At 39.6% G+C, this 26,598-nt stretch overlaps 1 protein-coding gene across 4 annotated transcripts; it reads right to left on the bottom strand.

Moving 5' to 3' along the window:
* Positions 1 to 1,568: 1,568 nt before the first annotated feature.
* Positions 1,569 to 26,123, bottom strand: ZHX1 (zinc fingers and homeoboxes 1). Of its 4 annotated transcripts, none has more exons than XR_009534066.1 (5): positions 25,693 to 26,123; positions 17,368 to 17,484; positions 5,686 to 8,535; positions 5,203 to 5,293; positions 1,569 to 3,168 (listed from the first exon to the last, which is right to left on the bottom strand). XR_009534066.1 is itself a non-coding variant. In XM_060115553.1 (4 exons), exon 3 carries the CDS (start codon positions 8,308 to 8,310, stop codon positions 5,689 to 5,691), a length of 2,622 nt encoding a protein of 873 aa, XP_059971536.1. In that variant the 5' UTR covers positions 8,311 to 8,535; positions 17,368 to 17,484; positions 25,693 to 26,123; the 3' UTR covers positions 1,569 to 2,122; positions 5,686 to 5,688. The 4 variants fall into 4 exon arrangements, 2 of the variants coding, with proteins under 2 accessions (XP_059971536.1, XP_059971535.1); XR_009534065.1 differs by having other exon boundaries at positions 5,203 to 5,298; XM_060115553.1 differs by lacking the exon at positions 5,203 to 5,293 and having other exon boundaries at positions 1,569 to 2,122.
* Between the last annotated feature and the right edge of the window lie 475 nt (positions 26,124 to 26,598).

The following is a 26,598-nucleotide window of genomic DNA, read 5'->3' on the forward strand; positions in this document are numbered from 1 at the left end:
GGTGTTGGTGAGGATGCTGAGAAATTAGAACCCTTGTACATTGCTGGTGGAATGTAAAATGGCTACAGACAATTGTGGAAAACAGTTTGATGGTTTGTCAAAAAGTTAAACACAGAATTGCCATAAGATTCAGCAATTCCACTCCTAGATACATACCCAAGAGAACTGAAAATAGGGACTCACATTGTGAGTTGTATGCTGATGCTCACTGCAGCATTTTTCTAGCCAAAAGGTGACAACAACCCAAGTGTCCATCCATAAACAGATGAATACACACACATGTGGGCATACACACTGGAATATTATTCAGCCATAAAAAGAATGAGGGCTTCCCTGGTAGCTCAGTGGTTAAGAATCCGCCTGCCGGGCTTCCCTGGTGGCGCAGTGGTTGAGAGTCCGCCTGCCGATGCAGGGGACACGGGTTCGTGTCCCGGTCCGGGAAGATCCCACATGCCGCAGAGCGGCTGGGCCCGTGAGCCATGGCCGCTGAGCCTGCGCGTCCGGAGCCTGTGCTCCGCAATGGGAGAGGCCACAACAGTGAGAGGCCCACATACCGCAAAAAAAAAAAAAAAAGAATCCGCCTGCCAATGCAGGGGATACGGGTTCGAGCCCCGGTCCGGGAAGATCCCACATGCCGTGGAGCAACGAAGCCCGAGCACCACAACTACTAAGCCTGTGCTCTAGAGCCCACAAGCCACGACTACTCAGCCCACATGCCACAACTACTGAAGCCCAAACACCTACAGCCCATACTCTGCAACAAGAGAACCCACCACAATGAGAAGCCCACGCGCCGCAACCAGAGAAAGCCCGCACGCAGCAACGAAGACCCAACACAGCCCCCCCAAAATAAAAGTAAATAAATTTATAAAAAAAGAATGAAATTCTGATATATGCCACCGTATGAATGAACTTTGAAAACACTATGCTAAATGAAACAATTCAGACATAAAAGGACAAGGATTGTATGATTCCACTTATTTGAAATATCAAGAATAGGCAAATTCATAGAAACAGAAAGTAGATGAAAGGTTACCAGGGGTTGTAGGGAGGGGGCAATGGAGAGTTATTGCTTAACAGTTACAGAGTTCTGTTTGGGATGATGAAAAGTTTTGGAAATAGTGGATACTGTTGCCCAACACTGTATATATAATTAATGCCATTGAACTGTACACTTAAAAATGGATATAATGGCAAATTTTGTTATATTTAACCATGATTTTTTGAAAATTCAGTTAATAAAATGAAAAAAAAATCACTGAAAACTACGAATCACTGCTAACTTTTATTTTGTATTCAAGGACACAGTTAACCAGGAGAAGAGGGTTCTTTGCTCTGTCAAATAAATATATTTAAAAGCTAGCAAACATCAGAGCAGATTTAAGTGTCAAGTCTTAAGAGACTGGGGGAAAATTACTAATAGTTATTTACAGCTATACAAAGTTAACATATTGCAAGGGAAACATAATATAAATATATTCAAAGGTTTCATTTCCAATACTTGACATTTCAAATTTTGAAAACATTAAAATTATTGTCAAACAAAACTCAGACCACATTAGCAATGATTTAAAAAAGGGAGCAATTTAATCATTATAATACAGAGTGCTTTAAGAAGTTTTTAAACGTGTAAAAGAAAGAACAGTTTAGTGCATTAAATCGTTACTGTCTTTACATTGCTTCTCTTAAAAAAAGTTAACAGTAGTATGAAAAAGCCACCCACAAAGCCAGCTGTTTGAATGAAGAAATAAGCTAAATTGCAGCATTTTGGAATTACTAATAAAGCTATAGTTAAAAAATGAAAAGTTTATAAAAATGAAAGCAGCATGCATAGTCAAGGCTTTTTCATAACATTTTCATTAGATGACAAACATTTAGGTAAAAACAAGAGCTTAATACTTATTATTCATTAAATTAGATAAAATAAACTGGCCAAGCCCATTACATCTGGTCATTCAGAAAAACATTTTAAAATCCAAAGCTAATGAAACTGAACATTTCTTCTATGAAGAAAGCACATTTTGAAAAATGGTCCTGTAGTCACAAAGGAAAGGGTCCTTCTCAACACGAATGAACAGCACCGGTCTTTACAAAGTTTGAGTGAGGAGGAACTTTCAGTCTCCTGAAATGGCAACAGTTAACAGTGAACACTGCCATGTTCATAAATGAAAAGCTAAGTTTTAACTCATTCTGATCAGGTCAGATTTTTTTTCTTTATTCATTGAAGTTGTTACACAAAGTAGAATTTCACCAAAAGATAATTCTTGAAAATTCTGATCTGACACCTGTACAAAATTTCTGATTTCTATACGATTGTAAGAAAACACTAAGTTAATATTTACTACATGGTTCCTTTTCACATTTTTGGTACAATATTTATTTCAGAGTTTCACCCTATCCAAATTCTTATGCCAGTTTCTTTCCCTTCTTCAGTACTGATTATGTTCGGTTTAAGAAAAAGCTAATTCAGTTTCTAATGAAAAAAAGTAACAGAGTATTACAAGTAGTAATAGTGGTATCCATGAATGTGTTCAATGAAAGATTCAATCGTTAAGCGCCAACGATACCACAAAACCTTCTTGCTCCAATATGTCCACAGCCTGTTTTTCACTTACGTTGAAATTACATAAACCCATGCACAACTCCTTAATCTTAGTGCAGGGCCTGAGAAATGAGACATAGAAATAAATCAGATTTTTCTTTTTCCTGCTTCAAACAAGTTTTACTCTGTAAAATGTTTGGTCACTCAAAGCTATAATCTTAATTAATCATATATCAAAGAATACAGGCAATAAGGCCCATCTTATGAGACATACAGTATTAAGCTGAACAGAATATGAGGACAAGTTCTAGTGGTCATTAAACCCCCTCAGAAAGTCTAAGAATCAGAATGTCTCCATCATATCAGAATAAAAATGCACTGCATTGAAATGTGACTTCTTACAACTTGTTTTAATTAGTGTCCTGTGGGCGCTGCAAGACTTCTGCCATCTGCAGCAGTTTAACATTGACACAACATTGAGTCCCACTGTTTTTGGGTATTGGATCCTATTTTTTGAGATTGTGTATGCCCCCAAACGTTTTCAGTGTCATCAAAGATTGAGCCCATTCACAGTAAACCAGACATCTGGAGTTGAAGAATTGATTCTCCTCCAACGTTTTAGGCAGCTATAAAAGAAAAACATAATAAAAAACTAAAATTTTAAAGATAACCATATTTTAACACTTACCACTTTTAGAAACAAAAACGATTAAAATACATCCTCTGTATTCTCTTATTAATCCCGAGATCACTTGCCGTATGTATCTTGTGTAATGCAGATTTTGTGTGCAACTCCAGTGTATACGTTCTGCATATACCAGATTTGCTTATAGACATTTTTTACCTACATGTAATAATTTATAAAAAATATTAGTAGGAAGTATATATTTAATTGTATTCATAATAGACTATGAAATCTAAAGACCTGTATTTTTTTCTATTTATATACGGGGCTAGCTTGTGCAAAAGACATATGTGTTTATCACTTTTTTGCAGTAACTATTTTGGAAAGGTTTTGGTTACTTTTTTTTGGTAAATTAAACTGTATCTAAATGAAGAAGTAACTGTTTAGAGGAAATTCACGGTGAATCCCTTTATAAGATGAAAAATTATTTTGTTAACTTGCTAATTAATGGGTATCATAATCTTAGACTTTTGCATATTTTAAAATTAGAGCATGCCAATATAGGTACCACAAAAGTACATGTATACCATCTACGATACAATTTTTTAAAAACCATGCATGGCTTTGTGTGAATTTTCTGACCCTAGTGTCCATTAGTGTATTGATATATAACTTACGAATTACCCACACAAACTTAAAGTAAGGTCAAACTAAGCTGTACAACAACGTTCACATTATTTTTAGAATGAGATTACAACTTTCTCCAAAATCACTGCAGAGGTTACTACAACAACGACAACAATTCACTGCAGCAACAAATTTGTTGATTCAATCTTGGCCGAGTGCACATTCTTGTGTTTAGTAACAACAACAAAAAAAGCTTGTAAAAAATATTTTCTGCATCTGGGTCAGAAGAAAGCCTGTCCTGAAGATTTCTGACATAAGGAAATGGAGGGCTGCATTTCAGGATAAAGCCGTCCAAGACTGTTTAACTTCTTGTGACTCACAAGGATACATTATGCTCTATAACCTGGAGTGAGATTCATTCTAAAATAGGTGTATTTTTAGTCTCATCTGTTTTTCTGCCTGAAAAATAAAAAACCTGTTAATGAAAAGAATATCTGGAAAAAAAGAATATCTTGCTTACTGCCAAGCAATAAGAATGGTGCCTGGTACATATTAAGCTCTCTATAAATAATTGTTAAAACCAAATAAATAAAACCAGGGAGGAAGGCATGGGGGAATTAAAGAAATTCTGTGCAGAATAAGAGAGCATAAAAGTAGCAGATGGGATAGGGATGCAAAAAGCTATGGAAGTAAGTATAATAAGTATGCTCACATGATGAGGGTCTAAGCCTCTTTTCCTCCCCTGCTGTTTCAGAACACTGCAGTGATTTCTGACAACAAGGTGCTTTTGGACTACTGATGGACAGATACAAACACTTCATGACAACTGCACTGTTTTTAAAAAAAGTACAGTCTTATCCTAGAACACTCCAAAACAGAGAGTAGAAAAGAAGCAAACTATGCTACTGAATTCCAAAAGTATTAAGAATTCAAGTTCTAACTCCAAATCAGGTATCTGGATTTGCAACTACAGTGAAATTTTAATTAATCCAATCTATAAAAGAATTAAGAGTTAAGGAACATGCCAAACCTTTCAAATTTAAAGCATATATACTTGCAGTTTAATGCCTACAGAGAGAGATTTTTAACTTAATAATGTGTTTCTGCTGGTAGCAGGTTTGTTTTATATCAAATAAGGAAAAGACATTTTAGGCAATTGAGTTAATTTAATATAAAATCTGTTATTTACCACTGATCCCTAAAACAGAAATAATTTATATCACAGCTTTCAAAGGCAGATGCCACCTAAGCAAACATGAATTTATATATCGCTTAAAACAGACCTTTGGCTTTTAATAGAAAAAAATTTGAATAATTTTAATACTTAAAGCATTTTAAACTCTAGTTAAAAATCTAATAGTTTGGGGGGCAATACAATGAATAAAGAAAGAGAGAGAGCCATTTTCACCTAGTTTCCTAAAACTGAGCAATCTTCACCCCTGTGGTAAGTCTTTCCTTCGGTATACTTTTCCCCTTCTTTTTATTTTCGTTTTTGAATTCTTTCCTTAAACAGGCAAAAAATGAAGCTTTAGTGAAGGAGGGTTGCAAGAAATACATTTTAGTTATCTTTAGTATGTGTGAATCCCCAACCCGCCCACCAGTCTTCCTTCTTAGAGAATGGGTAACTTTCCCTTAAAACAAAGTAAAGAACATTTCACATAAAAAATAATTAAGGCAACATTAAACTCTCCATAATAAACATAACCATCACAAGAATCAGACTGCACATGATAATCGTATCTCTTGGCTATACTCATGGCACCTAGTCCTCTTATGAGGCGTAAGAGAAACTATTTTAGAAAAAAATCCGTCAAAAGTGACGATGACAAATACGAGGTGACTGTGCTAAATGTATGTGGTTGGTGAATGCACACGCAGCTTAACAACTTACATTTCAGTCATCTGATTTAGAAAGCTTCCGCTTCACATGTCGTGGGGGTTCCCAAGTGTCACTGTCATCTGTTTCTTCTTCATCCTCTTCCTGATCATCAATAACTTCATCTTCCTCCTCATTCTCCTCAAATAATTCTATACCTAACTCTGATCTTCTCTGTCTTTCAGCAAACCATTCTCTGACCTGCTCGTAGCCCATATGTGATTTGTTAACAAGTTCATCGAGGTCCTGCTCGTTAAGAAATTTGTGCTTCAGGTAATAATCCTTCAGTATTGCAGTTCCAGTTTTGAATTTGATGAGGGACGGCCCCCTGTCCCAGTTGTTCATTCTCTTGCTTCCTCTGGGCCGCCCGCGAGGTCTTCCTCTTCCCCTTCCTTTGGGTCTCCCTCTCCCCCGTTTCCTAAGAGAAGACAGACCGTTCATACTGCTTGAATTGGCGCTTTGATAGTAGTAGTACCATTTTAAGTTTCCATTTTTCCAAGCATAACGGGTGTCCCCAAACCAACTAACTATGTCTGTTCTAGCAAGCCCGCTTTCTTCAGCCAACTTGTCATACTCTTCTGGCGACGGCCACTGTGTTCGGACAAACGCGCTTTTAAGCATGTGCAACTGCTCGGGTGTTTTTTTACATATTTTGCCCGTACTCCCTGACTTAGGTGCACTAGACTCATCTCCAGGAGAAGTTTCTCCAGTTTCTTCTTTGGAACTACCTGCATTGCTTTCCTCTATTTCTCCTTTCTCTTCCTTTAAAGCTTTTGATTTCTTCTTCTCTGTAAACCAAGCATCAATTTCCCTTCTGGTAAGTTTGGTTTGCGCTCTTAACCTATTTAATTCTTCTTCTGTAAGTACAGAGCTGTTGAGAAAACTCGCCTGTAGGGCACGAAGCTGCTCTGCCGTCTTCTCTTTAAACTTTTGGGGAGTAAAGTCTGGAAAAGGATTCCAGGATTGTTTCTGCTGTGAAGTGACAACAGTTGGGGATTCCGTGGTTTCATCACTGGAGTCTATGATAATAGTGGCGGAGGAATCATTGTTGAGATGTAAGCACTGATTACTCTTTGAATTTCTCTGGTTGTACCTTGTGTCACTAAACCATTTTTTAATCTCTCCTTTTGTCAGCCCTGTGATTTTCATCAGCCTGATAATTTCGGAATCGTGGGGAAACTGATTCTTTAGGTAACTAACTTTTAATTCCGCCAGTTGCTCTTTAGTCTTTTTTGCCCGAACGCCGAACGCATCCGGGTTCGCCCCTGCAGTCTCATTTTTTACAAGCTGAGAGGATGGGGCTCCTGCTGCTGCTGGCTTGGTCTCTGCAGTAGGCTGAGCCGCCGGGAGCTGACTTTTCTGTGCGTTTGTTTGATTTGGAACCCCTGCCACTGTCAAGGCTATAGGTGCTGCTACTGGCAAGGTATTCGTGCCAGCCACTTGGGTAAGGACCAGACCCGGCTGGCCAACTATTTGGCATGTCTGTAAGATGGATGGTAAACCATTACTCCCTGTGGAAATGTGGGCGGGGACGACAGTTATGGTCTGAGGCACAGTGTGCACCGTTCCGTTGGATTGTTTTCTCCTCGCGTCCTCGACTTCCTCGGGAGTCCAGCTGACACCATGTTTTAGACGTTGGGCTGAAAACCATATCTTGATCTGTTCCTCTGTATATTTTGCTTGGGCAGAAAGAACAGTAATTTCTGACATTGTCGGATAAGGGAATTTGTTGTAGGTGTTAAGCAAAAGGGGGTTGTTATCCAATGCAGCATTGTAAGTAGGAATGCTATTAACAGGGATGAGGACTTTGGGGATCAAATTGGAATTCTGCTGAGCTGATACAGCAGTGATAACCTGTGCTAACCCAGGAAGAACTGCTGCCGGGGTCACAACTGTGCTGGCAGTATTTGGATGTATTCTGTTTACAGTGGAAGTACTCGTATTTGATTCAGAAGCTGAAGAACTTGGATTTTCCACAGTTCCTTCACGGTCTGGTTTGATTTCATTCTCTTTCTCTTCCGGAACGTCCTCAACTGAATTATGATGAACTGTAATCCGTTTGTTCTCCACTTTATTTTTCATCATTTTCATGATAGGAGTTTTACTGATAGATATTCCCGAAGAAGAAACTTCTGTCGATTCAGCTTGCTCTGAATTCTCCTCTTTAACAAAACTACCATCAAAAGTCAGATCATTTATTGTTTGTTCAAAGATTGTCTGGTTATTTCGTTTCACCATCGTCAACTTGAAATTTTCTTCTCCTGGGTGATATTTCAGATTATGCTCGGAAAGTGCATCATACCTTTTGGTAAGAAAATTGCATTCGACACAAACATAGGAGGAGTTTAGCACTACATTGGGATGTTCTGAATCCACATGAAAAGTAAACATATTTAGATCTGGAGTTTGAAAAGTACAATATTTACATTCATAGCCACCTTCAACTTTTTTATTTTGCTGATTGTCAGAGTCCACGGATTCATGAACTTCTTCATCACTTGAGATACTCTCTGCTCTGGTGTTTTCTACAGGTGTAAGTACAGGAGGACCTTCATCCAAATCTGATATCAACTCGAGGTCTGGATCCTGTTCACTGGCAAGGACCATGCAGGGTGTTGTGGATTTTCGCCTGCTTGCCATTCTGATGTTATGGGGGAAATCTCAGTGGTGATTAAAAAGCATTGGGGCTTAAAACTGTTCAGTATTCTTCATTTGAAAACAATGGCTTTTGGTTCTTCAAGTCTGTCTTTGTGCTCAACAAGTCTCATTAGCAGCTTTTTCATGGTGCTATCAAGTAAAGAGCTTATGGTTGGCAAATAAAATACTGCTGAACTGCTGAAATTTTTGAAGCACAACTCCAATCACCTACATTAAGATAAATTAAAAAATGTTTTTAAATGAGTGATTAGATCTATTAAGCAAATTACAGTTATATTTCACTTACATGAAGTTGTTGGAGAGCTCAGTTATAAAGATGTAGAATAAGACCAGACCAGGAAAAAAGTCCTCTAAGGGTCAAAATAGATGTCTCCAAGCCAACTCACTGAAGGTCATGTACTGTACCTCATGGGTCAGCCCACGGGCTTGTTTATTTGGATTTTTCAGCTAGCCAGCTATATATTGGAAGGGAAGGGGGAAAAAGAGTCTGCTTCGGCAGGCATACTAGTATCAATGTGAAATGATCACCTGTTAACAGGGGAGGAACTTTAAAACTATAAAAGCAGCCACAGATACTCAAGACTATGACCACTAAGTGTATAAGAAATTCAATCCATCAGTTATGCCTGCTTCTTCCTCCTGGTCTGTCTTATCCCAAAAGCATGCCCAAGTATGGCAAAAGCAACAAAGGCAGAATATAAATGATCAAAGTTTCAGAAACATTATCTTAATCATTCTCCACAATGCTATCAAAATTGGTAAAACATATCTAATCCTATCAGTCTCCTGACTTAAAGCTTATGATGGGTCCCCAGTGCTTAAAGAATGAAGTTCAAACTCCTTAAGCCACAGGTAGTTCCCTTCACATCCTGGCTGCAACCTTAATTTCCTACCATCTCCCTCCTGACTCCTATTTCTGTATGTTTTAGGCACAGAGCGAAAACGATTGCTATTCTAGGGACTCTCAGTGCAGGCCATTCCTTGTGCCAGGACACTTGTTTGTGCGCTGGGTGTGATGAGCTCTCTATAGATCTACCTGATAGATCACCTTCTCCCCTTAGCTGGGCCCAACCTCCTCCCCGGTTTATTTCTAGTCTAGCACTTACCATATTGTACCAGAGGAATGTTACACTTCTGTCCCGAAACCTCCAGTTTCCTTATTCATTTTTTCCTTCTTTTTTAAAGTAATAGCTTTTGTGAGATATAGCAAAGCTCCTGAAAGTCTGGATGGAGGCAATTTCCTTTATGTCTTCAATCTAAGCTCTCCCAGCTGAGCTATCTTGGCTGACTTCTCACACATTTCTATATCTCCTTTTGCATACAGAAGCCTGGAAGTAGAGACTCACTAAATGCTTATGAACCTGAACTAGGGAGTTCCCTGGTGGTCTAGTGGTTAGGATTCAGCGCTTTCACTGTTGTGCCCCGGGGTTCAATCCCTGGTTGGGGAACTAAGATCCACCCCCCACCACACACACAAAACTACTTCCAACCCGAACTAGAATGAATAGAAAAACACAGGGAGATCAGCTCCGTGCTTTGTGACCACCTGGAGGGGTGGGATGGGGAGGGTGGGAGGGAGGGAGATGCATGAGGGAAGGGATGTGGGAACAGATGTATATGTATGACTGATTCACTTTGTTATAAAGCAGAAACTAATTTAAAAAAAAAAAAAAAGAAAAAGAGTCCTGTAAAATTCAAAATGCCCTAAGGGCATCACCATGGAAAACGTAGCTGAAATTCACAAGAATGACCGTGAATCATCAAGAAAAAGTGAACTATGTTCATACAAATACATTTTAATACTTTTGCACCCAAAATAGTTAAAATACAATTTTGATGCTAAATCAAAGTTGGTGTGCTTCTAAATTCTAAACCAAATGAAAATGAATACAATAAGTGGTATCACTTACTTTGTACCACAAATTGGAACTATTTTTATTTACTAGCGTAATCCTTGTCCTAGCTGAACTGAGGAGAAAAAGTTTATTTCAAAGATTATAGCAAAACTAGGTCTCCATGACTCAGTAGAGGGAGAAACATTTTTAGGAAACAGAGCTGTCCAAAGAGAGAATGTCCTGCCTTTGAAGGTGGTAAGATCCTCCTCACTGGGATTATTCAAATATATACTACATATCCATTTGATGGATCCAAGCAACAGGTGGAAAGTGGGACCGAACGTCAGACTAAATGTCCTGATTTCCCATATTACAAAATAAAGAGCATCAGCTTAGTAATAATAATGGTATCAACAGTCCAAACCCCACTCTCAAAAGTGTCAGTGTTTTTTTTTCTATAAAAAATCTTTGATTTCTAAGGGAACATAAAGAAATCACTGAAATTTTAAATGACTTCTTAACTAAATGTTATAAACTAAGATAATACCATCTCTCCTACTCAATTCAATAGGGAACACCACTGTTTTGATCATTTTTTCCTCATTAGAAACAGGGAATTTCTCAAATAAGACTTTAAGCAGAAGAGTAACCAATGAGCAGCACCCACATTTTTGACAGTGAAGGAGAATTGCTGAAAGGCAGGGGAGTAAGCTATTTTGTGACTGTTATTCTCATAGAATCTTAGATTATATTTAGTTAGGGTATATTAACAGCCAGAAGTCAAAGATAGAGGGGTTTTTCTTGAAACTACATTTCCTGAAAATGGTGGTTTTCAAACTTTTTGTTGTAAGCAGGAGAGCCCTTTCTTCAAACAAAATTCTATGAGAAGCCCAAGTGCAAAACTGATTAAAGAATATAGCCACTGGTCGGAGAAGTATAGAAGCTAAACTACTTCCTGACCCCATCCCATGGACCCCACAATCCCTACTTCCACCTCTGATGGGTTCTGAGATGCGTCTGAAGCCTTTGTCTTAAAAACGTAAATACTTTCATCAAAAATCCTCAGCTTGCCAGTGCTAAGTGAAATGTGAAAGCTAAAGTGAATTTAATGTGTACTTTCAGGTTGTTTCACTCTAAAAGGCAGGCCTGGAGCGCCCAAGAGTAGAACAGAGTAACCCATACTAATAAAAAGATATGGAAGAGAAACCTGAGGAGCTCAGATCCCTTTATTATTCTGGTTCTCTAGCTCTTGGGTTAAACTTCTTTCTTTTTATCCTATCTAGCATAAAAATAGTAATATGCTATGAAATTATTACTTTTCCTTATAGTTCACTAGCTCAGGATGGTCAGTTTGTAAGAACTGCAACAGATACAAAAATTTAAAAGCTTAAATATTTTTTGCTAAAGTCATGAAAATTACAAAAATTCATGTATTATTATCTAATGATATATACCACAATTGTGCTTTTTCCTTTGAAAGCACTGGTCTTTGAAAGGAATTTGAAAATTTAAAATTATAAATTAAATTTATTTAAATTAAATATTTTAAATTAAATGTATAATTTTTAAATTATAATTAAATTTAAATAAGCTACTTAAAAGAAAGGCTTAAGGGCTTCCCTGGTGGCGCAGTGGTTGAGAGTCCACCTGCCGATGCAGGGGACATGGGTTCGTGCCTCGGTCCAGGAGGATCCCACATGCCGCGGAGCGGCTGGGCCCATGAGCCATGGCCACTGAGCCTGCGCGTCCGGAGCCTGTGCTCCGCAACGGGGGAGGCCACAGCAGTGAGAGGCCCGCGTACCGCAAAAAAAAAAAAAAAAAAAAAAGGCTTAAAAAAAATCTTCAGTAATGCAAAAGACTAAAAATCTGATTATTTTCAGTAGCCTAGGTTGCCTCAACCTGGATTACTTCTATACTCAACTACATAGACCTGAGAAATACTCTTTCCTCTTCACTTCTAAAACTGTTTGCTCACATTTTGCTAACAAAACCAGAGTCAATATATTATTTAACATATTTCCAAAGGGAGACTAAGAGTTCCCAAAAGAGCCTCAAGATTTGGTCCAATGGTTCAATTCTATTATTATGATATAACCTAAAAATAAATCAAAGCACAAACAAGGGCATCCTCGTGGTCCTTATTATAAAGTCATGATCTGGGGGAGAAGCAGGGACCTCAGTACAATCGTCCCATTTTTTATGGAAGAAGAAACCCAGGCCCAGGGGGATAAGTTCACAGAGGCTTTGTGGTGTAGGGTAAAACCACAGGTTTTAGAGTCTCCTCTGTCACTTAGTAGTTAGGTGACTGGAAAAGTTAACCAATATCAACCTCATATCAACCTCAGTTTTCTCACCTATAAAACCAAAATTCTTCAGTTCAACAAATCCACTGAACAACTATTTGTTGAAGGTCAACCACGTGCCAGGCACTGTGTTGGGCACTTGGATTACAGCAGTGACCAGGACAAATCATCTCTGGTCTGCCAGGTTCTAGCAGTTGAGCAAGGAAAACAGGCAGTAAACAATTACTTAGACTAACTATGATCAATGTAATGAGAGAGGAAGTATCGGGAACTATATAAGCACATTACAGGAGGCTTCTAGAAAAGAAGCAGAGAAGGCTGCCCTGGAGAAAATAAGAATACTGGTATCCTACCTCAGAGGTTGATCAAATAAAAATGCTTCACACACTCTGATATACAGTAGGTGCCTAATTAATGCTTTTTCCCCAGTCCCTGAAAAATTCTTTTGGGAATGAATAAATACCATTTATTTACTATTATTCTCTTTCTTTCTATCTCTCAAGCAACATAATCAGCTGACAAGGCACACAAGTTGAACGAAAAAGCAAAAGGGGTTAAAAATACAGAATAAGAATTTCCATGGTGTGGTTTCAATTCATCTCCTTTCGTCATTACAGTGCAGTGGAGCTGAGAGAGGGAAACTGCCATGTAGAAATTGCTATTAGCTGACAGGCATCTCATCCTCCCTTTGAAAGTCAACTCAAAGAAGCTTAAAATCAATTTGTGGAAGCTTGCACTATTTACCTATAAAAGAGGGTTAGAGTTTAGTTGCACAACTGAGGAGCTAGGTGGCTTTGCAGTTAAAACATAATTAAAGTGAAGTCTGCCAATAAAAGAAAAAATTATGCTATAAATGCATCCAGCACTATAAATATAATTATGTTTGAATGCTATTTTCAGTTAATCTTTCAGTAGATAAATACGTTAAAAAAATAAATGATCAAATCCATTACACTGCCATTAAAAATGATATTCAAAAAAGTAATTAAGGAATATGGTAAAGTATCCATTTACTGTTAAATTGTTAAAAATCAGAACAAAATTTGTATATTGATTATAAAATAACTATGGGAAAATATGTATGCATGTGGACAAAGGCTAGATGAGAACATAAAAAATGAAATTTTCACATGAGATTATGGGTGAAATTTTTTTATGTGTGGTATTTACAAGTTTTCTTTACTATTGTTATGACATTGCTTTACTGTAAATACAACAAACAATAGTTTCAAGGCCTTAAAACTGCAAATAGGCTAAAATATTCCTATGGTCATTTGTCTCAAGCTGGAAACAAAGTTTACTTTCTATTTTTAAAGCAAAAACATGTGCTACATAAAGGTTTTTTCAGGAGGAAGAAGAATCTGAGTATGTACAGCATTCAGGGGTATTCCAGACATCTTTGGGGACTGCTGCTCCACGGTAGAGAAGTTAGACTGGTTCTAAGAGCCCGCAAGACCACACATAATCTCCAGGGTGTAGATCTAGGCCAAGCCAATTTCCATGGCTCTATCTGCGCACTGGTTCTTCTCCTGAGGGGAGGGTGCTCCTTAACCAATTCATGATTCTTAGCTCATGAAAATAATTACATGAAATTTTCTCTGCAGAAAAGCATTTAGTGAAAGCAAAATTTATTTAATCACAGAATAAAAATCTGGAGCAGTTCTAAAAGTAGTTCTTCTTACATGGTCAGAGAGAATGTCTGTTTAGCTCTCCACTATATTCCCAGGGCCAAATACAGTGCCTATTAAGGCCCCAATAATACTTGCTGGGGAAAAAAAAAGCTTTAAAATATGTGTATTGTGTATTATAACGTACATTGTACTTCATTAAGCACTCATTTATAGAGGCGCTATAAAGAACACCTGTGCTCGCTGGTAAAACCCTTACTAATAAAATTACCTTAGTCACTAGAATATGAAAACATGCTCAAATATAAAACACTTTATTTATTAAAACATAGCAATGGATATTCAACAAATATTTACCAATATCTATAAGTCTACCAAAACAAATTAGTTTTATGTGTGAATAGTGTATATCTAAATTTGTAGACTATATAAAAATGAAACAAGGATGATAAATTCATTCAAAGGATTAGTCCTGCAGTAGAATTCAGAAGAAAAGGCACAGTTCTTATAAAGATAGCAAATACAAATTTGAACTTAGAATCATTATTTCTCTATAAGAGAAAACTATATTTTAATGATATTCTATATTTTTAAAGAGATTAAAAAACAGGTTCTCAATGTAATATACTATAAAGAGTTAGTGGATTGTTTCAAATTCTATGCTTAGCGCTAAAAAAAAAGTCTAAAAAGTTTTATAACTAAGTAGGTCCATAGCTACACGGAATTTCCAAGCCTCTATTTTTCTGGCTGTCTTGTACTTTAAATTAAATGATTAACAGTTTATTGGCCTAGTTAGCCACAAAGGCATGTGATTTTGGTAAGATGTTATGCGAATAAAAAAAAAACTTTGTTTTTAGGCCAATTCTGGGTCAAATAAGAACATTTAGAAGATAACTATGATTTTTAAGTACTGTGTTAGTTTTGACCGAGTACCAACTAAGTAAAACTGTTCTTAGGACAACTAAAATATACAAACTAAGAATCCTTTGAAATGTGTATTTATACCTATACTGAGAACTCTTAGGACTCTGTATTCTATTTAGTTTCACTTCTCCCTCTCTGAGTCAGAGTTCTGTTTAGCCAGCCGAAAATACTTATTTTTACATGTTTGTATACAAACTAAAAGTTACAAATCCACCAAAATCACAGAATGCCTGAAATCATAGTAGGAACAAGGAATAATGGACTCAAATGAAAACAAAGGCATCCACCATGGTTTTTAAAAAAAAGGTGGCCAAGAGGATACTTTTTTTAATTACAAAATTTTTCTTTGGTCTTTACACACTTGAGGCGTTTTTCAAAGCTAAAATATAAAAATATTTAGAAACAAGAGTCAAGTTCTCAAAAAAAAAATTAAATGAGCAATTTGTCAACCCAAATTTGTACCCACAACAAACGTTTGTAAAAATTACTGTAACCTAGAATTAGTACCTAAGAGATAAATCTCAAGAAAATTGACAAAATGGTCTCAAGATAATAAAAATTCAAGTATCAAGGTGAATACAGACGGGAGTGAATGTGATCCAAGTAATAGCATCTAAGAAACTGTGGCCAAAGATTATCTAATTTCAGAAGATCCCTTTGCTAATGCTAATTAAGGCTTAAAGGGTTAGAAACTCTATCCTCTCTACCTGTTTTTTTTCTATCGGAGAAAGCCAACTTTAACGCTGCTAAAGATTAAAAGAAGAAGCTAAGCTGGACAGATTTCTCCTGGTAAGCTCTGACCCCAGATTTGAGGAGTGAAATGTCTTTTTGAATGGTCTCTAGGACACTAACATCCTGGTGTTCTACCTTCTGCTGGCATGTAGGTTGGTATGTAGTGATATACAAACTAGCCCTATAATGAAATCTCCTGTCTTTATTATTCAAGTTTGTGAATAGGATCCAAAAGTAATTTTCGGCTGAAAATAATTTTCCCCTACTTTTCTCAAGGAAGTGTATTAAATCTTTCACAGACAATCTAACACAAGAATGCTATTCTTGATTCTAAGTGAAATTATCATTGAAAGGCTGAAAAGCCATTCATCTGTCCATTATCTTCCCCATTTATAAAATAAAGTAAATGTTACCTATTTCACTCAGGATATAATCATTCAATTTTTAAAAATACTTTGAAGGGGGCTTCCCTGGTGGCGCAGTAGTTAAGAATCCGCCTGCCAATGCAGGGGACACGGGTTCGAGCCCTGGTCCAGGAAGATCCCACATGCCGCGGAGCAACTAAGCCCGTGCACAACAACTACTGAGCCTGCGCTCTAGAGCCCGCAAGCCACAACTACTGAGCCTGCGTGCTACAACTACTGAAGCCCGCGCGCCTAGAGCCTGTGCTCTGCAACAAGAGAAGCCACTGCAATGAGAAGCCCGCGCAGAGCAATGAAGAGTAGCCCCTGCTCGCCGCAACTAGAGAAAGCCCACGCGGAGCAACCGAGACCCAACGCAGACAAAAATAAATAAATAAAATTAATTAATTAATTTAAAAAATGCTTTGAAGGATAATAGTAATTAGTATTGGTAATGTCAACTTGTAAGAACACAAAAAATGAAAGTGAACCACCACATTAATGATTATGGAATCTTTCCTAGTACTTTCTGGAATCATATACAATAACAATTGGACTAAATAAATATTTCCAACAGTATAGTACGTAATCTAATGCTTCTTATAAAAGCCAACTTACATCAGGTAAATAAAATATAAAAGTAATTAAGTACAAATATATTCAAATATTTAAATAGTGGTATGCTTAACCTAAATCAAAGTATTTAATTATTAACATCTTAAATTTTATAATTGTAATTAACTATTATTAGAGGACTGTATACTGAAAACATATTTTCAGAAGTTGTTCTTGTAAGTCTTGAAGCATTTTTCTGGATATAGGCAAAAGAATAGTAAAATTTCTAGATCAATTTCCCCACAGAAAAGGTCTCTACCCTCATGACCTTCATTTGCCTGGTTCACCACTATTACCACAGCACCTGGTACAGTGCCTGATACACAGTGGATGTCAGCAAATGTATTGAACAGATTGAAAAATCAATTCTAAATATACCACATAGATTTATTATGAAGTGTGATGCTGTTTCCTTTGAAATTAAAGCAGACAATACTTCTATATTTTTTCAAGTTTGAAAGTACATTTCTAAAAAAAGAGTTAAGAATATATCTGCTGCTTTTTTAAGAAAAGCTTTTAAAACTTTAGCCAAATATAGTATCACTATATTAAGTGAGCACATTCAGTACCTGAGTTTTTACCAAAATGATGAAACACATACTTGCCATAGCTTCCTCCGCATTCTGTTCTTTGACACAGAAGGGTGTCCCCTCAAATTAGGAGATGTTTAGCTCAGGCCATCATTACCAACAGGTCCAAAGTACCTATCTGCCATCTCCTACAAAAAAAGTAATATCGTTTTATTATTCTAGATACGATTCAGTCTTATTTGGAAACTTTAAGCTTATGCCTTGGCTTTTTAAAAATAAATGTAATTTTTAAAAATTTTCATTTCCTCACAGAACTTTTAAAAGAATCATCGAAATGCCAAACTCAATCTTAGTAAGAAATTCAAAACTGAAAACTACACTTCAAAATACCTTTATATTTTATAAAACAACCAAGTCATTATTGTACTATTTCCAATAAAAGTTTTCAAAAGGTGAATATATGCAGTCTATAATATGAAAGATGAGATGAAGAAACTGGGGATTGTAAAAAATTAGTATACAAAAGTTACGACAGACAACTTAGTTAAACTAAGAGTTGGGAGGAGGTGTGTTTGTATGTTTATATGTAAGCCTAGTGATATTTGTACCCTAATTTACTGTGTATTAATTGGAACGAAGTGGATCATTAATGCTGGGGACATGCCAATACTACTTAAATAAATTAGTGGTATTCTACCCCTAAACATATGGTATATCTAATAGAATGACTGGTGGTTATTTCATTTTTGCAAGAAAGCTACTACTAAATGGTTTTTCAATCAGTGCATTGTGAAGCATTAGATAGTACAAAATCAAGCAAACTGAAAATTCTCTGAAAACTCAGATTTGTGTCTAAAAATGTTGTGGTATATTATTCACAGTTGTTAAACAAGTCAGGAAAATTAAGTAAAAACTATAATTGTTTGTCTTATTAAATAAAAGTAAATAATGCTTTTGAAGGGTTGAAGCATTTTTATTATTGTTCTTTAAGCACTGAAACTCTGAAAACCATAGTGAATGAATATTAAGGAAGATGATTTCCCTCAGTACCTTATCCTTTGATTCCTGCTATTATTACATACAACTTTATGAAGAAGTTTGTTAAAACTTGGCTGGGAACTTCCCTGGTGGCGCGGTGGTTAAGAATCCGCCTGCCAATGCAGGGGACACAGGCTCGATCCCTGGTCCGGCAGGATCCCACATGCCGTGGAGCAACTAAGCCCGTGCGCCAAAACTACTGAGCCTGCGCTCTAGAGCCCGCGAGCCACAACTACTGAGCCCACGTGCTGCAACTACCGAAGCCCGCGCGCCTAGAGCCCGTGCTCCGCAACAAGAGAAGCCACCGCAATGAGAAGCCCGCGCACCGCAACAAAGAGTAGCCCCGGCTCACCGCCAACTAGAGAAAGGCCGCACACAGCAACGAAGACCCAACGCAGCCAAAAGTTAAAAAAACAAAAAACTTGGCTGGGCTTGGACTCTACTTGGGAGTGGGAGCTGGTGAAAAAAGAACAATCTCACTGTATTACTATGATAAGATTATTTATATCAGAAGTTTGTGAGTTCTATGAAGCACCCCTTAAAACGTGTCATATATTAGTAATTCATCTTGAAGCTAAGGTCAGAGAAACTATGTGCATGTTGGGATGGGTGTTGGGGTGCATGTTGATTAATGTCTACCTTCTAGAGCCAGCCTATTCCAGCATTGCTTATGAAGAACCCACTTAAATTGAGAAATGTAAATATACCAGTCCTTTAGTAAAATACTTGTAGGGTAAGTTAAAGCTTAGGCTGAATAATTACACTATTTTCATGAAAAGCAAAAGAGCGTTTTCTTGGTAGACCCAGTGGAGCATCCTGTTCTGTCTGCAGCCGGGGATTCTACAATTTCATTTCCTGGTATCTCCTTGTTTGGACACTCCTTAGCCATCCATCTACAAGATGTGGACTAGAAGAGAGGATAGGAAACAGCTGCCAAAGCGGGGAGGTTATTTTCCAAAATGAATTATTAATATTATAGGAAATTGGTAACCTATTTGAATCCATTCTTAAATCACACAGTAACTGCAAGATGTTTTCCCGAACCAGAGTCTCTGAGAAGAGCTGCCAAGACATGCAAAGGCACAAGGCAACTAGAGGAGCAACGAATGAGTTCCTCAGTACTTCTAGATGAAAAGCATACTTGCTTGATGTTAGTTCAGTTCCTGATACTGGGAGTACTTTAGGACACCTCTCAAATTCAAAGTATCTTTTTAAAATTTAGGAATAGAGTGAACTTCGAAAATTAAATAAGTCATCTCAACCATATACATTATGTAATAAAACAGATCAGTTATTTTGGCAGTAGAGGACGGACTGGAAATAAAGATGAAGAATTTGGGTTTTGGAACCAGAGTGCATGGGTTCAAGTCCCAGCTCTGTCACTTACTAGCTGTGTGGTCCCGGATAAGCCACTTAGCCTGACTGTGCCATAGCCCCGTCATCTGTAAAATGGGGCTAATGACAGTACCTATTTAATAGGGTTGCTGTAAGTATTGAAAGAAGTAACACATGTAAAGTGCTTGGACTATTTCCTGGCCCATGGTAAGTCCACAATTAGATTTTTCTGACTCTTATTTAAGGTATTAACTAAGTTATACAACAAAGAAAGTCTTTGTTTAAATTTTGCTAAATGTTGAGAACTAGCGTAGTGTTCTGGGTCAGTTATACTTCAAAAAACAAACAAACTCATAGAAAAAGAGATGAGATTTGTGGTTACTGAGGCAGGATACAGGACTGGGGGGAGGGGGGATTGGATGAAGGTGGTCAAAAGTTACAAACTTGCAGTTATAAGATAAATAAGTACTAAGGATGTACTGTACAGCATGATAAATATAATTAACACTGTTCTATGTTATATACAAAAGTTGTCAAAAGACTAAATCCTAGGAGTTCTTATCACACACACATACAATTTGCTAAATGTTGAAAAATTATAAAATATTTTAAAAGTCCACAAAACAATCCACTTTATTTTCCATTTCATACCTCTGAGCATATTAAGCAATGCTAGAATAGGCTGGCTTTAGCAGGTAGACATTAATCAATCATAATTTATACCCCCCACCCCAACATGCACATAGTTTCTCTGACCTTAGCTTCAAGATCAATCACTAATATATGACACGTTTTAAGGGGTGTTTCATAGAACTCACAAACTTCTGATATAAATCTTATCATAGTAATACAGTGAGTGTTCTTTTTCCCAGCCCCCACTCCCAAGTAGAGTCCAAGCCCAGCCAAGTTTTTTTTATTATTATTTTATTTATTTATTTATTTATTTTGGCTGCGTTGGGTCTTCGTTGCTGCGCCTGGGCTCTTCTCCGGTTGCGGAGAGTGGGGGCTACTCTTCGTTGTGGTGTGAGGGCTTCTCATTGTGGTGGCTTCTTTTGTTGTGAAGCACGGGCTCTAGGTCCGTGGGCTTCAGTAGTTGTGGCTCGTGGGCTCAGTAGTTGTGGCTCACAGGCTTAGCTGCTCCGCGGCATGTGGGATCTTCCCGGACCAGGGCTCGAACCGGTGTCCCCTGAATTGGCAGGCGGATTCTTAACCACTGTGCCACCAGAGAAGCCCCCAGACAAATTTTAAGAAACTTCTTTTTCACAATATCGGAAGGTAAAAGGGAATGAACTTAGTAAAGAAGAAAAACATAATTATGAGTGAAGTGCTTAGAAATATCAGAATATTCCTATGTCCTTTCATTCCTCACAACAATCAAAAAAAGAGAAAGACCTTTAGGAAGGGGAAAAAGGGAGTCAGAAGTCCTAAGGGAAATATTAAATCACTAAAATTTAATGACAAAGTTATTTTATTTTAAATGATAAATATGTATATGATATGTCTACCACTTTAATGGTTTAATTTTTTAGATAAGCTTTGATAATATGATTTTTTAAAAATCTAAATTTAAAACTGAAAACAAAAATCCTGTATAAAAAGTGGTTTACTCAGTTTTTACTCCCTTGAAAAAACGTCACTCTTAAACTGCTCATATATACTTGTTTTCCAAAGTATATCATCATATTTGTTTAGACCAAAGGTACATAAGACCATCTTTATACCTTTCAAATACATTATGGGATACTGATTATATAAACTGAAAAGATTAAGTACCCTTTAAGACCAAAACCTGGCAACCTACATAAAAATTTACATAAATATTTACTTTAAAATTTAACTGTATAGGGCTTCCCTGGTGGCGCAGTGGTTGAGAATCCGGCTGCTGATTCAGGGGACAGGGGTTCTTGCCCCGGTCTGGGAAGATCCCACATGCCGTGGAGCGGCTGGGCCCGTGAGCCGTGGCCGCTGAGCCTGCGCGTCCAGAGCCTGTGCTCCGCAACGGGAGAGGCCACAACAGTGAGAGGCCCACGTACCACAAAAAATAAAATAAAATAAAAATAAAATAAAATAAAAATTAACTATATAGGACTTCACTGGTGGCACAGTGGTTAAGAATCCGCCTGCCAATGCAGGAGACACGGGTTTGAACCCTGGTCCGGGAAGATTCCACATGCCGCAGAGCAACTAAGCCCGGGTGCCACAACTACTGAGCCTGCGCTCTAGAGCCCACGAGCCACAACTACTGAAGCCTGCCTGGAGCCTGTGCTCTGCAACAAGAGAAGTCACCGCAATGAGAAGCTCTCAGCAACTAGAGAAAGCCCGCACACAGCCATGGAAGACCCAACGCAGCCAATAAATAAATAAATAAATAAAATCTATATTAAAAAAAATTAACTGTATAAAATACAGATCTCCAAGATGTAAATGCAAATGTATATCCTGATTAGTAATTTAATCAGCAGCTGAGTCATGCAAATCTGGTTACTCACGGACTACAACTATTAATATATCAGAGCAACAGGATACAATCATATTAGGGAAACACTGGCTATTATTCAAAGGCTAGTGCCATAGTTTTTTTCCCTTCAAATAAATGTAATTTAAATTACTTTTGAAATTACATAGGATGATTTAAGAGGATTTTAAGTTCGAAAAAATTTAGACATAAAAGTAAATGTGCTATACTGGCTATTACCACAAACAGTGCAATAGATATTTCTGGACACCTCCTTGAATTGACTGAATATGATATTGGATAAAAAACTAGCTTAGGGGGCTTCCCTGGTGGCGCAGTGGTTGAGAATCCGCCTGCCGATGCAGGGGACGCGGGTTTGTGCCCCGGTCCGGGAGGGTCCCACGTGCCGCGGAGCAGCTGGGGGCCCCGTTAGCCATGGCCGTTGAGCCTGCGCGTCCGGAGCCTGCGCTCCGCAACGGGAGAGGCCATAGCGGTGAGAGGCCTGCGTACCGCAAAAACAAAAACAAAAACAAAAACAAAACTAGCTTAGGCACTGAAATTTCAACATTGTTAATATTCAGATAAATAGAGTTTTTGAGCCCAAATCCACAATGCTGCAACGTACATAAAAAGGTTATTTCCTCAGCTACACTTGTAATCATTTTAGTAATTTTAACAGTACTTCCAGGGCTTCCCTGGTGGCGCAGTGGTTGGGAGGCCACCTGCCGATGCACGGGACACGGGTTCATGCCCCGGTCCGGGAGGATCCCACATGCCGCAGAGCGGCTGGGCCCTTGAGCCCTGGCCGCTGAGCCTGCGCGTCCGGAGCCTGTGCTCCGCAACGGGAGAGGTCACAACAGTGAGAGGCCCGCCCGCGTACCAGAAAAAAAAAAGAGTACTTCCATTTAAGTAAGTCCCAAATATCACATTTTTGTGCCTATTTAACATTACAAGAAGGAAAATGTATAGTATATCATAACATCACCTTTCAGTCTCAATGTGAACTATAATAACAAAAGGGGGAAAATCTCCAAAATGAGCCACCTCACCTATGCTATCAAGTTCATTAATAAAATAATTGTAAAACTTTTTTTCACATTTATTGAAAAAAAGAACTTATAACACAAGTATCATTAAAGGTGAAATAATTGCTGCATCATTCATGAACTGTCCTCCAATCCAGTGAAATAATCAGCTCACTATAAGGGAGAGACATCTACTAATGAGCGCTCACCAGCACAGGCACATTTATGTTTTCAGCCTTAGCATATTTTCAAACCATCTGGCAGCAATACCTTTCTGGTTCACCCAGCCTAATCTGGTCAGAATTGAATATAAAACTAGACCTATGTGCACTTTGGGGAAACCAAAGAACGGCACACATGAATAACAATGTTCCAAACGTGCAGCTCTAAACTAGTTTATACTTGAAATGTGTTTTTAAAAACATTTCTATTGAAGACGTTAAAGCTCTTTTAAAAAAATACTAGAATGGTTCAAGAAATCTGTATGAATCAGAGCTGTCATCAGTTACCCAAGTCTTACTTTAATTCTTTTTTTCTCATTTTAATCCTGATCACTAAATAAAGTATTTGAAGAGATTCTTCTACAAAAAGAGTCCTTGATAAATGAAATGCTATCAGTTCTATATTGAAATGACCCAAGGTTTGACAACTTATTTTGCACAAAATTAGTCTGCTTAGCCCTAAAATGCTTAGAGTAAGAAGGGAAAAACTAAGAGGAAAAAATATTCATGAAAGCCCTTTTTCTTTTATATCCTGTTACAGCATTATTGTTTTTGGCAGCACTCACATTTCTTTTGCTTAAAATCAAGAGTCAGAATTGCTACTTAATTTTTTTAAAAATCTATGAGATATGCTAGGGTCAGTATCTCTGTTAACACCAAATCCTGTTCATCCTCACCACTGGCATAAAAACAAACGACTTTTTCAGGATAATTTTTCAGAAGCAAGGATAATTCACGTAGCACCATATAACACAAGTTAAAGCTTTCAGACAAAGACTGAGAAACAGTGACCAATACCGACAAATCTTAAGGTGCACTCATGTAGGTTATGCACAAACATATACTCCAACCCAACAAATAGTCACTATTCCTGGGATAAAGCTGCTTCTTCCTCCCTAACTGGGAACTACTCTATTTCCCAATCCTGTGATTTTCCCTTTTTTGCTATCCTCTCACTCTCCGAGAGAACTGCTTCTTCCTTTCAAGTTACATGCAATCCCAACCTAAACACATTACAAATTCTCTATCAGTTAGTTTTCCTGACATTTTTTTCTCCCCACAAAGATTAGCCTCTTCTCATGTTTTTCTTTAGAGCTGGGGTGAGATGACAGAAAAACCCTGTGGAATTCCCGCTCTGCTCAATCTCTTCCCCATATGCCTCCTCTATCCATCCCCTCTCCCGCTTCCTAATTCTCCTACCCGAGTCTCTCACTGAAACCTGCCAGAGAGCTGGATCCTGCACTAACATAAGTTAAGGATATCCAACGGAACCTTTTTCTTCTCTTTATTTTATTTTTTTCTTTCTTTCTTGTATTTTTTTAAATTTATCTTTTTTGTTTTCCTTCTTCTTCTCCGGGGTTTTGCTTTTCCCTTACTGTTACCCACAGAGAGGTGGGGAGGGACGTATTGAAACAAAGAATTTCAAGTCCTGTTTCCTAGAACTTTGGTGTAAATACACAGGGAAAGAGCATCCGCCAGGGCTCTTCTTTGCTGCCATTAGACCCCCTTCCTCTCACAGCTCCTTCCTAGCCCTTCATTCCCTGCAAAGACCGGGAGGTTGTTCCCTTCAGGCCCTAAGGCTTGGAGCGGTCCATGGTCAGCCTCCCTCTTTCCCTACTGAAAGGGACGGATAACATTTCCATTCTCTCTAATCAACTTCTCCCTAAGTCCCAGGGCTCCCTCAAAAGCTAATATAGTTCTTAAGGACTCAGCTCTGAGTCTTGCCCCGAAATGGGTGCCCAGCCTTCCCCGAAGGATCTCTCCGGGCTCCAACCCCAGTACCAGTGCGCTCAGCTCCAGCAAGAGAATCTCTCCTGACTCTCAGGGAGACTAAGTCCCCACGAGGCCACACACCCCCGCAGGGCAGGGCTCCCGACCTCCCCCAGGACCCTCAACATTGCTAGGGTATTCCATCCCTGCGGCGCCTGCCCCCCTTCTAGGGAGACCCAGTCCTCACTTCCTTCAACAATCCCAAGTTGCTCAGCCCTCTCGTAGGCAGGGGGACTGAAATTTCCCCTTACACAGCCCACCCCAGCTCCTTCCGCGGCCGCAGAGACCCCGAGAGCGCAAAGGAGGCTCAGGGTCTGTCCCCTGGCGGCGATCCCGGCCCAGGCAGGCCGGGTCCCTGGCCCTCGGACGCCCCGCGCCCGTCCGCCCGGCCAACCGCCGCGCCGAGCGCGCTTAGCTCTCCGGGGTCTCTGCCCCGGGGCCGCCCTCCCGCGTCCGGCCCGCCGCGCCGGCCGCGGGCTCTGCGCCGCCGGTTCCCAACCGTAGCCCCGGACGCCCTGGGCCGCTGGTCGCGGAGCCCGCTCGCGCAGCTACCTGCAGGGGCCGCCGTGCCTCTCAGAGCCCCGCCGCCGCCATCTTGCATTTCAAACCGGCTGCACTCTTCAGGGAGTCAACTCTGACCTGTGAACCCTACACCCGGAACCGCTCGGCGGGTCGGCTCACGGCTTCGGAAGCTCTGCGAACTCCGTGGAGCTTAGGGAGTCGGGGGTGGGGGTGCGAGGCGAGGCGCGCGCCCCAGCAGCCGACCGGGGGCGGGAGCGGGGGGAGGGGAAGAGCCGGCCCAGGCGGCGCCCTCCCACGTGCGCGCGCGCGCGCGCCCTCCGCGCGCCCCCACCCCGCTCCGCGCCTGGCTCTCCACTCACGGATCCTCCTGCTCCCCTGGGATTCGACCCGGTCCTCTGCGGGCCTCTGCCTCACGGCGGGAGGTAGGGAACCGTCCCGCCCCTCTGTCAACAGAAGCCCCGCCCCGGTCTACGGAAGCTCCGCCTTCTGTCAACAGAAGCCCCGCCTTCTCCAGGTCTCGAAGTGGCCCCGCCCCTTGCCGGTGATAGCTCCGCCCGCTACTGGCAGAAGCCTGGTCTTCACTCAGGTCAATCCAGAAGGCACCCGGCCCTCTGTTAGTTGTGGCCCTGCCCTCTGGGCGCTCCTCCTTTCTAATGTCACCGCCAGATCGTGAGAAACGCCCCTTGTCATCATAAGCCCCATTTGGCGGCAGTACGATTTAAGCCCCGCCCCTTTAGGCGGGAGACCGCCCCCACTGTCAACAGAAGCCCCGCCTTCCTGAGACCCTTCTCGATTCTACCCCGAAGCCCCACCTCCTGTCAACTGCCGTCCCGCCTCCTCTCGCCTCCTACTCCAGCAAAAGCAGCCGCTCCACTCGCTGACAGCAAAAGTTCGGTTCAACCTCACTTCGAACCGCGGTGCAAGACGGAGCCGCCC

This window comes from Mesoplodon densirostris, chromosome 13, assembly GCF_025265405.1.
Source record: "Mesoplodon densirostris isolate mMesDen1 chromosome 13, mMesDen1 primary haplotype, whole genome shotgun sequence".
NCBI classification, from domain to species: domain Eukaryota; kingdom Metazoa; phylum Chordata; class Mammalia; order Artiodactyla; family Ziphiidae; genus Mesoplodon; species Mesoplodon densirostris.